The sequence below is a fragment of the Convolutriloba macropyga genome, chromosome 6 (assembly GCF_964194025.1).
Source record: "Convolutriloba macropyga chromosome 6, txConMacr16.3, whole genome shotgun sequence".
In the NCBI taxonomy this organism is placed as follows: domain Eukaryota; kingdom Metazoa; phylum Xenacoelomorpha; order Acoela; family Convolutidae; genus Convolutriloba; species Convolutriloba macropyga.
Genome location: NC_134473.1, coordinates 20,978,867 through 20,990,982, shown reverse-complemented (window position 1 = coordinate 20,990,982; position 12,116 = coordinate 20,978,867). Strand labels below are relative to the sequence as shown.

At 37.0% G+C, this 12,116-nt stretch overlaps 1 protein-coding gene across 3 annotated transcripts in view; it reads right to left on the bottom strand.

Moving 5' to 3' along the window:
* Window positions 1–12,116, bottom strand: part of LOC142341565 (dynein axonemal heavy chain 7-like) — a 193,840-nt gene that overhangs the window by 161,846 nt on the left and 19,878 nt on the right. For all 3 annotated transcript variants that reach the window (XM_075392607.1, XM_075392605.1, XM_075392608.1), the window contains exons 4-10: window positions 11,052–11,184; window positions 10,903–10,984; window positions 10,504–10,760; window positions 7,901–8,026; window positions 7,699–7,818; window positions 1,964–2,147; window positions 1,363–1,542 (exon numbers count right to left, since the gene is read on the bottom strand). In XM_075392607.1, the coding sequence (XP_075248722.1) occupies window positions 1,363–1,542; window positions 1,964–2,147; window positions 7,699–7,818; window positions 7,901–8,026; window positions 10,504–10,760; window positions 10,903–10,984; window positions 11,052–11,184 (1,082 nt within the window). The remainder of the gene's footprint in view (window positions 1–1,362; window positions 1,543–1,963; window positions 2,148–7,698; window positions 7,819–7,900; window positions 8,027–10,503; window positions 10,761–10,902; window positions 10,985–11,051; window positions 11,185–12,116) is intronic.

The window sequence follows — 12,116 nt, the reverse complement described above, 5'->3', positions numbered from 1 at the left end:
ACTACTTCGATGCACACTATTGGTCTTTAACGAGTAAAAGTTCTTAAAATTTACAGTTCATTAAGTGAGTTCAGAAGTTATTTTTTGGTGAGGTAAGTCACGTAATTGGCCTAAAAGCAGAACAAATGACGTCACGCATAAAAATTTTAACTTCAAAGCAGTAGTCACTGAAATTGAAAAATTCATTGGTGGCAAGAATCATCGATGGAGACGACGAATGAAAAAACAGCAGGACAAGTCCTGACGTACGATTCCAAGAATTTTCATTGACTAAACAAAAAACAAGACCTAGAACGGACTATGAGTGAATTGGGAAAACCAGTTCTCTAACTAATTGCTCAATTCAAAATTCCCCTCTTTTTTCGAGCAGATACAATCAGTCTGAGTGACCACATATCCATGCTTAGCTCCCTTATATCTTTTTTAGATCTGTCTACATTGGGGATGAGGTATTTTCATCCCCTATCATTTAGCGGTTTCTGCCAAGCAACATTTATCTACACTTTTTTGGTATCAAATTAGCTGAGAAACAATTTTGAATCACTTCAAATTACCAGAACAAAAACGAAAAAACATAACAGGACAAGTCCAGACGTACAATTCAAATAATTTTCATAGACTATACCGCAAACTAGACCTAATACGGCCTATGAAGGAATGGAAAATCCATTTCTGAAAAAATCAGAAATTTTTTTTTAAAAAAACAGAAAATCAATGTCAAAATACCGCATGTGAACAAAAAAAATCACCAGCAAGAAATGAAAATTTGGTTCAAACAAAAAAACTAGGCATAGAATGAACTATGAATGGGTTAGGAAAACCATTTAGAAAAAAATCCGACCCAAAAAATCCAAAAAGTTGAAAAAACAGTAAAAATCAAAATCAAATTGCCGCATGTGAACAAAAAACCACTAGCGAGAAAGCGAATTTTTGTTCAAACACCGTTTTCTCACTCTACTTTAAAATTAGAGCGAAACAATAAAAGTTCACGCCGCAAAACTACTCGTTGCTTTTTCGCTCCACTTCCTGTTTCGGCGTGACCAAAATGACTACTCCAATTTGACATCAAAAATCATAAAAATGTGTGAACAGATCTTAAAAAAAGACAGCGCCCCAATACAATTCAAACTCATTGAATTGTAAAAAACATTTGGAGAATTTGGAGAAATATAATTAAAGATATTTGGTCGTTTTATGCATTTCTTCGTTTTCCAGGTCATTTTGGTAGTGAATTTAGGACCCAAATTAATGTAAATTAGTATTCAGTATTCAGTAATAAGAAAAGCATTAAAAATATTGAATTATGAGTAGCAGCCTTTGTGTCGTAACGAGATGAATAACGAGAAGAAAATCTCAAATTACCCAATCAGAGTAGAGTCTGGTCTCGACTCTAGGCACGATGCTGATTGCCTTCATCATGACGTCATAAATGGAGAGAAACACAGTCTGGAAATCACGGAAGTCTGGCTCGAACTTGATGCTGCTCTGGTCTAGCACCAGACGGATCATGAAGCCCGGGTGCTGGTACCTCCGAACTGAGTCCTGAAAAAAAAAACAATTCATTTTTTTAAAACATACAAGCAGCTATGTGCTTAAGATCCTGTTTTGATCCAAGTGGTTTTTAAAAAAAGTGCGTGCTGCTCCTGATTTTTGAATTTATGATGTCAGATGCAAAAAACAGATTCATACACAAAAAATTGAAAATAAACTTTTTAACAGAAAAAAATTTGATTAATTTGCCAGTTTTATGCGGAATTTATTCCCCCTTCCCTCATGAACAAACATTTAATAAACCTCCATAAAAAGAATAATGTTCTACGGCCCGACCAAAAATGATAAGTCCAGAAGTTCTTCCACTATAAGGAAGTTTTTACATATGAAAATGCAATGCGTTAGAGAACTACAGCAATCATATAGATTATAAACAATAAATATGAATGAAGAACTTAAATACACCACTCACGGGATCACCACTGATAATGGTTGTGTACTCCTCAATCGACTGCAGCCCCAAGTGCTGCAGGTTCTGAGTCATCAGAGTAGACGCACAGTTGAAGTACTTCTCCAGTTTTTTAGGGTTCTGACTGTTTGGAACCCACTTCTGTTTGTTGCCCTTGTAAAATATGTTCTGGATCTCGGGGAACCACCTAAAATTGAGACGAAATACTGCAAACGGAACTACTAACTGCCAAAATTCAAATACCATCATTTATAGTTTAAAAATCGAGTCTGCGCCAGTCAGCAAAGAAGGAGAAAAACACACTAGAGATTCATTATTTGAATTTCAGGAGGGGGCCTAAAACTTCTACAAGATAAAAAAAAGTTATATGTATTTTAGCATCAACAAAAATTTTTTATAAAGTTTTAAAAATCTGTGAAAATAATCTTTTTATATGATTGGTTGCACGAGCACGTAACCAGAGAAAGTAACCTGAATCGGATAAATACCTTCAATTCAATTCCGAACAGAATTTCATTCACAACGGCGTTATTTTCAAGTTGAACTAACGGTTGAAAAAGCGTTTGAAGTCAAAGTTACATTAAGTCAATTTTTCATTGAACACATGTTTGCCAATTCGTTATGAATCCTTCCTATGTATCAGAAATTCTTTAAATTTACTTTCTGTTATAATTGGACACGAAAAATTTTCATTATAATATAGTTCAGTGATTATTAATCCTCTGGCACGCGCGGTTGGTTGAAGTTGACAAACATAGAAGTCATCTTACAACTTGTTCTCTATTTATTGGATTCTTTTTCGCTGCTTATGTATCAGAAATTCTTTAAATTTAATCTGTTTTAATTGGACACAAAAAATTTTCATAATATAGCTCAGTGATCAATAATCCTCTGGCACGCGCGGTTGTTTGAAGTTGACAAATATAGAAGTCATCTTACAACTTTTTCACCATTTATTGGATTCTTTTTCGCTGCTTATGTATCAGAAATTCTTTAAATTTACTTTCTGTTTTAATTGGACACAAAAAATTTTCATAATAATATAGCTCAGTGATTAATAATCCTCTTTGAAGTTGACAAATATAGAAGTCATCTTACAACTTTTTCACCATTTATTGGATTCTTTTTCGCTGCTTTATTGAGTGGTTTGGAGTGAACTGCAACAGGGTAAAACCTAGTAAAATCCAACTAAAGCCGCTGTCCCCTGATAACGTAAGGTATCAAAGTCAAACGCAAGTTTTAAAAAGTGTTAATTGCAACAGTATCAAAAAATGACCAGAGGTAGAGAAAACACAACATAAAAAGAATCAAATGGCTCATCAAATAAACAATCAGAGAAATCCGTAACCCTAAGAGAATTAGTTTTACTGGGCTGACTCAGTGAACGACTAAGCTGCAAATCAACGAGAGGTATAAGTATTGACTCAGAGGTTTGGGCATGGAAAGCAGGAGAAATTGTAAGCCTAGTGGCAGGGAGGCACTCCTCTAGAAAGCATCAGCTCTAAAAAGTCCTAATTGGGAGGTTAGTTTAAAAGCTAAAATTCTGCCTTTGAAATGTGTGCCGCTTGACAGTAGCGACACGATGAGTCAACTTGAGAAGTTACATCCAAAAAAAGATTCAGCTGCACTTTCAAAATAAACGAAGCCAAACCTACCAAAGATGAAAATGGGCTGAACCAGGGCAGTCTAAGCGCGTCATTATGAGTACCACAAAGCTTGGAAACGCCAAAAGCGTGGCTAGTTTCCCCAGCTTTCGGCTCCTATTATATGCAGTGATTCCCTAATTACACTGGTAATGTTAAAAGGAGGCTTGTTCTACGCAGTAGGGGAAGTTCTCCACTGCATCATAACCAAGGGCATTGTAGAGAAAGCCAGTTGAGAAGCTGTTGAATTATCTGCGCGCACAGCTTGGTGCAGCCGTTTAAAGAATTTGTAGCCGAAAGCATTGTACATTCTACCAAAAAAACCTTCGTGAGAAACCGCGTGATTAAATGAAGAAAAAAATTTTCAAATCTATTTCAAAGATCTTGTGTTGCAAGCACCTTTACAAATTTTTGCTATTCTCAGCACAGTCTTATTAATTAACTCTTCTCTGCGCAGCCAAAATGAAGTTCAAAAAGGCAATTCACAATTGTCTTGGAACTCCGAAAATGGTATACTCTTTACGATGTAACACACTATCCAAGGCTGTATTTTCTGAATATAGCTCAGCGATTAATAATCCTCTGGCACGCGCGGTTGGTTGAAGTTGACAAATATAGAAGTCATCTTACAACTTTTTCACCATTTATTGGATTCTTTTTCGCTGCTTTATTGAGTGGTTTGGAGTGAACTGCAACAGGGTAAAACCTAGTAAAATCCAACTAAAGCCGCTGTCCCCTGATAACGTAATGTTTCAAAGTCAAACGCAAATTTTAAAAAGTGTTAATTGCAACAGTATCAAAAAATGACCAGAGGTAGAGAAAACACAACATAAAAAGAATCAAATGGCTCATCAAATAAACAATCAGAGAAATCCGTAACCCTAAGAGAATTAGTTTTTCTAGAGTGACTCACTGAACGACTAAACTGCAAATCAACGAGAAGGTGCACGAGACATAAGCGGCAGCAGGAATAAGTATTGACTCAGAGGTTTGGGCTTGGAAAGCAGGAGAAATTGTAAGCCTAGTGTCAGAGAAGCACTCTAGAAAGCAGGACAATGACTCCTTAGATGCCGAAGCATCCGCTCTAAAAAGTCCTATTTGAAAGGTTAGTTTTATATGCCAAAATTTCGTCTTTGAAATGTGTGCCGCCTGACAGCTGCGCCACCATGAATCAACTTGAGAAGTTGGATCCAAACGAAAAAAAAGACTCAGCTTCAGTTTCAAAATTGAAGAAGCCAGACCTACCAATGCTGATAATGAACTGAACCAGGGCTGTCTAGGCGCGTCATTATGAGTACCACAAAGCTTGGAAGCGCCAATAGCGTGGCTAGTTTCCCCCAGTTTTTGGTCCCTATTATATGCAGTGATTCCCTAATTACACTGATAGAGTTAAAAGGAAGCTTGATCTACGCAGTAGGGGAAGTTCTCCGCTGACTGATAACCAGCAGGGCATTGTAGAAAAAGCCAATTGAGAAGCTGTTGAATTATTTGCGCCGACAGCTTGGTGCAGCCGTTTAAAGAATTTGTAGCCGAAAGCCTTGTACATTCTGCCAAAAAAAAAATCTTCCTGAGAAACCGCGTGATTGAAGGAATGACAGAACATTTCAAACATATTTCAAAGATCTTGTGTTGCAAGCACCTTTACAAATTTTTGCTATTCTCGGCACAGCCTCTTATTAATCAACTGTTTTCTGAGCAGCCAAAATGAAGTTCAAAAAGGCAATTCAGAGTTGTCTTGGAACTCCGAAAATGGTATACTCTCTACGATGTAAGACACTATCCAAAGACGATTGTGATGTTTTCAATGCTTTTGACTGACTAGTGAGGACTTCTTCCAAAATAGTTGGTACAATCTTTACCAAGCGGGCGTCATATAAGTAAGACGAAGGCAGGCGAGCAGTCGATAAAATAAAAGCAGCTTACGCAGGATCTGTCCCACAAACAGCGTCACTTTTTGAGCCAATAATTAAAGAAAAAAACAACTCAAGTAAAAAAAACATTAAGAAGTAATTGATGATCTACACCATTTGGAAATATCACAACAAACACAGCACAAAAAATGAGACGCTTCATGACGGACCTCCTAACAAATTCTTGGAAAATTAATGACAGATCGAGACAGAGAATGCTGATTATATATCTCTATCTTTCCTAATCAGGAACCTGGTTGAGAGCAGCACTAATCCAGCAATCGGTTAAAAACTTCTGCAAAGCAAAATTCGGGCTGAATTGAAGCATTGACTAGCGTCCAAATGTACGAAACGGAGACGAAATGTCCATATTGAAAGTCTGATACGTCAGATGTCCCTGGAGATCGCACTGTCTCTTGCCATAGCCGAGGTGACACGAAATTGCATCATGATAAAGCTAGTGACAAAATTTTATCCAGTTGCCCCACATATAACCGCTGGCCCTTATCAGAACAGAATATTCTATTGCCCGACACCAATTCAAGGACAGGATACATATTTTTTCCTAGTTTCAATGCAGGCGGATCGTCAACCCAAGACGTTACTGTTACCTCACCACTGCAAGCCGGTACACTTCCAGATGCCGCGGTGAAGTCGGGTATTGCACTAACAGTAGCTGAGAAGGAAAAATTTTACGAGCAATCACAATAAAAGTAATGGGCGTCCACTTTATTTCAAAAGCTTTCGAAACAGTTGGTGGTTTCTCCGAGGTTAGCTGTAATTGCTGATAGTAGAACACTCTAACGTGCAGGGCGATCAATAGTTTACAATCGCCTTGCTCAGCTTATCGCGATTTGTATAATGCGAGGCTTGACTAAAAAGTAAATTGCCGGCGACTTTCACTTTCTGAGTTTAAATACGAGATGAAATGATCTTGTTTAACAATCAAGATTTACTTAGTTCAGTTATTTGTAGCACGGCAGTGTGGTTATAGCCCGATCGGGCAATTAACTCGGGTACCCAACAACAATCATGACATTGAAATGCAATTATAACAAGCATATAATTATTTTATGGAATCTAAATTTTGCTAATGAAACTTATAGTAAAAACCGGAATATCAATATCAGTAGCGGTAAGTGGGTCAAAAATCAAGCATAAGAAGTTTCCACGTTTTAATGCAATCCAATGTTGATCTTCGCAAGTTGCTTTCATTTTTTTCCATATAAGCGGGTAGAGTGTGAGAAAAAATTATGACATATTTGCAAACAACAACTTGATATCTATGTGGCAGGAGATTGAAAAACTGGGGAAAAATTGCCATAGCTATGTACACCAGCAGGACTAACGAACTGATGGCGACAAGCTTAACATCGGAGAAACTTTAATGAGAAAAAATGGGACTGTTTTCAGGAGACAACCTGATCGATTGAGGTTCTCCGTTGATTGTAGATACTTGAAAAAAAACCGCACGAAGACATCAGTTTAAAGGGTTGAGACATTTATGAGCAAAATACATTTTAAAAGAATGACGGATCACAATTTGTATTCTACTAAGCTTCTATTGCAGCCATAGAAGAGAGGAGCGGTTTTTGTCTGAAATCACCTTCATTATTAATTATATTCAAATCTCGATTTAAGATCCTAACTTGTACATCCCTTCTCATCCCTCTGAAGTTATCTTCACTTTATATATGACGCTCTTTGACGTATATTAATGTATACAGGAGTTGACTTGCATCCCCTGAGTTGACCGCCTGCCCTTCGGGGGGGGGGGGGCTTTCCTTTATTTTACGGTTTTTAGTCATGAGAATGTCAAATAAATAGCATTACTAAGAGTGTAAACAATGCAGCAATTCTTATTATTTAGCTGCCAAGAAAATATAGCGAATTGAAACTTTTGTGATTTTAAGCAGCTTCAGAAGCCTCGTCGCCAAAATTTCTGACAAAACAAGACCCAACGAGAAAGCAGCTACTAATAAACAACCAGATAATAAAAAAATCACAATCGATGCTTTATTATTGATTAATTTTTTATATTACGGCATGTGAAAAAAAAGAAGAGATATATGTCTAAAAGCACAAAAAAAATATTATTGGGTCCAGTTAGGCTGTGCAAAGCCATAGTTTAGTCCAATTGAGATGGGCAAAGATAATCTTACAAATAAAGTTATTTATAATTTACTTTTTGAGAAGTTCGTCTTTGGCAGTATCGATGTGCTTGTAGGCAATGCCTTGGAAGGCCTTCAGCTCCAGGGCATCCTGCATTTTGAGAAACTCCTGACCATCAACCAGTCTCATTCCCCTGAATAAAGGGAACAGATAACGTCATATGTCCATAAAGAGAAATAGCAATATGAGTATAATCATATTTAGTTTCCACTTACTTGTAATGTTGGTACCAGAGATTGAGCACTTGTTTCATACAGGGATTGACAACGTTCAGATCTTGCATGATTGCATTCCTCGCCTGATGAAAACTTTTCTCCCACGGCTTCGGAACCACGAGCAACCTGAGATGAAATTTATTTAAGTAGAATAATTTTAGTGTTAAGATTGAGAGAAGAATATGTAATGACTTGCTTCAGAACTAAAACAGCTTAAGAACTAAAACCCTTACACTTTACAACATACAAAAATATAAATCAACATAACAATTTTGACAAGAAAAGCCTTTCCAAAGTTTCTATAGCAAAAGAGCACAAACAGGAAAGATACTCTGGATCATTCACCTTCTATAATCGCCTCCCCTTTGGTACCAGGGAAAGAATTGCCTGTCCACTATACTCAATGGCGCTAGTGAAAATATCAGACGTGTCAAAATATAGACTTTTCAGAAACGCCAATTAGAGATGAGGAATAGATAATTCATGTTTCTGATTGGCTCAGCGCTGAATAAGTCACTCAACATAAATTCTATGTATATAAATACGAGAAGCAAATTACTTTAAATAGGTTTAAAATTCGTACCAAGCAAGTGCAAAAATACAAAATGTATTTTGTGTCCGCACTAACCCCTTCTTCAGAAGTGATAGTTTCATATCAAGTCCAAATTTTCCATGCATTAATTTTTTCAAAACATTAGACAATGTTGAGTGACGGCTAAAATCAGATTGGTTCAAAAGTGTATAATTTGACACATCTGCCATTTGACACGGCACCATACTGAATGTCATATTAATGAGACACAAGTTTGCGCATCAGCCTACCCGGGTATTTCAGTACAGAACTAGTGTAAATCCAGAAACTGTATATAAACATTTTAACACCTGTTTTAAGAAGTTCAACATTTTCGAAAATTTCAGTACTGTTTTTACTATGCAAATACTCTGAACAGCCTGAAAAGTTTCTGTTTTTCTATGGTCATAATGATCATGTTTTTTGTAAATAAACCGTTTCAGTACTGGTTTTACTAGCTAATATTGAATTAGGCAAGTTCAGTGCCAAAACATTCTGGGTGGTCAGCCCGGGTATGTTTCACAGATACTATGATTGGCCAATAAGCAGCTCGCTGAAATTCTATTTAATGAACGAAAGAATAAATTCTTTTTGCTATTTCTTGAACAGCACGAGTAATTGTACAATAACAAGCACGGACTCGATATACCCAATGTACGTGCCGATATAGGTGTCAGGACAATTTACCCAATGCCAAAATACCCAATGTCATTATACCCAATGCCAATATACCCAATGCCATTATACCCAATGAACTTTGATAATTTCGTTCAATAGCCAGACATACTTAACGGCCATGGCCATGCCTCAGCGGCCCGTGGGACTTGATATGAAACTATCACAACCAAACAAGTGATTAAATTATTATGCTTAATGGCCATGGCTATGCCTCAGAGGCCCGTGGGACTTGATATGAAACTATCACAACCAAACATGGGATTAAATTATCCGTTTGGTAAATCATAAGTGTAAGAGCTTATTTCTGCGAATTAGTAATCGCATTATGGAACGAAAATATCAATGTGAATTGAGTATAATGGCATTGGGTATTTTGGCATTCGGTATAATGGCATTGGGTATAATGGCATTGGGTAAAATGTCATGTAACCGCCGATATATATACCCAATTTATCCCTTTTGGTCTTTCTGTTCAATAATCCGATTATAATTTAGCACTGAGTAATAAAAGCAAATAAAAATACAAACCAAAATCAGTATATTATAATTTGATAGTTCTTGATATTAGAGCATTGAAAAAGAAAAAATAAATTTGTCTAAATGCATAGAGAACTTTTTTAACCGGTCCAATTGGGCTGTGCAAAGCCATACTTGGGTCTAGTTAGGCCGGGCGTCCCCGAGTTTAGCATCAGTCAAACGAACATAGCCGGCAGATGGCCGGAAAATAGCCGCGATAGACGCTTGTGGCCTACCATGAATTGAAACAACTAAAGATTAAGATTGACAGATCTACCACCAGCTATTTAATAGACCACTAGACTTTTTGGGTTAAACTCGGACGGTCAATTTTATGACACATACGGTCTATAAGTAAAAAGCCATAAAAAAGCCTTTTGAAAATTGATAATCGAAATCAAAAACTCAAGACTAATATTCAAGAATTAGAGCATAAAAGCTTGAACTACTTAGATTCACACTATTGATTTTCATCTAGTAATTGTGCATAAAGTTTAAAGTTCCATAAGTGATTTCAGGAGTAATTTTTTTTGAGTGAGGTAAGTCACGCAATTGACCTAAAAGCAGAAATGACGTCACGGACAAAAATTTTAACTGCAAAGCAGTAGAAATCACTAAAGTCATTGAAAAAGTCAATTCCAAGAAGTCAATGGGTGAGGCGATTGTTGAAAAGGTCCGATAAATTGGTGAACAGAAAAAAACAGCCCCGAATAGCAAAATACCGCTAGACAAAAAATTCCCAGACAAACATATTTATTCGGGACTATTTTGTCTGGTTTTATTGGACTATTTTGTCTGGGACTGTTTTGTTCGGACATGGATAAATTAAACAACTTACTCCATTCGATGTTCTGGCAAGACAACAACAGCTTCATCGTCATCTCTCTCCCGTAAATCTCGAAGAACAAAGTCAACGATCGCCTTTTTCACACTCAGCAAGTAGTCTTCGCGCATTTCATCCGAAAGCTTCTCTATCGATTCAGTAAACTCCTTGAGTTCATCTTTCACCAGACTTAGAACGTGTTCCAGCCAGGAATCCTCCATAGGGGCAACGTGTTCAGTGTCAATTCCATTTTGAATATAGTAATGATATCGCTGAAAGACAACAAACTCAAATTACTCTCCGCACAAATCTGTCATCAAAAATCTATTAAAATTCTTCTCAACTATATCCTCATAAACAATTTGTTGACAAAACTGATTCGATATATAACAAACAGACAACAATCAGATTTACCATAAGATTTCGTTCAGCTTGAGTTGGTGATGCTCTTGCCACGGCATCTTCGCCCTTACTCCCTTCATGAGGATCGAAATTCCTGCAAACAGTGTAATGATTACCTCATTATCAAAAGTACAAACCAAAAATTTAACAAAACTACTCACGTTATAATGTCAACCAGAGCATTCCGAAACTGCTGTCGATCTTTCTTTGGGTTTGACACCTTTTTTGGTGGTCCACTTTTGGATGTAGAAGCGATGGGTTCCAACTTATGCGTCTTTCGTCGTTTTGAGGAGCCTGAAATACGTCATGAGTCACAGATGGGGTCGAAAATCTGGTTATAAATGGTTATGCTGCGAGCGACAGCAAATGATTTAGGCACACAGAGCAAAAAAGAAGTCGATGTACCGTTATAACAGTTGCAGGTACAAACGAAAAGCTTTTTCTCTAATCGGGCATATTTTTTTTCGAAACTTAATGGAAAGATTGTGGGTGTACGTTTTGTTCGACACGGCGTTCGACTGCGAACTTTAATATCTGTTGGCGTCATCTGTGTTATAGATGTAACAAGTTTGTAAATTTGCTTCGATATGCGGGCACGCCTTTATAGGAACGTCAAATTTGTGAGATACCCAATGAATCTTGTGAATAGAAGGCTCTGAATAAATAGGAGATTAATAAAGAAAATTTTGTTTAATTGAAGTGTCTTGCTTAACAAAAATTGCAGTGCTGGTTGGTTTGTATAATTTGTTTCGTTCATTTGCGTAAAATTGCTTGTACATGGTGGACAGCTTCTTCAATTGATCAATTTTTCATCACGGGAAGAAAAAAGCACGTCAAAATTGACAAAGCAACATCAAGCATCGGGCAGTTATCAAGTGGAGTGCCAAAAGGATCTGTTCTGGGTCCACTTCAATTTTTATACTTTATAAAATACCAACCTGAAAAGTTCGAGAATCTTGATTGCTTTGCTTTTGCCAACGACTTCAAAGCCATGCTCACAAACGACGAAGAAATGTCATCGTTTATTAAATTCATGGATTCATTTTGTGGGGAAAACAAAATGTCCCTCAACGTCGAAAAATGGAGTCTCCTAAAATTGAAACACCAACGTGAAGGTAAACTGCGAGGGAAATCGGTCCAGTCTTCACCAATGGTAAAAGACTAAGGGATCGTCGTTAATCGAAATCTCACCGGGACAGAAAACTCAATTAAGAACTAACAAGGCC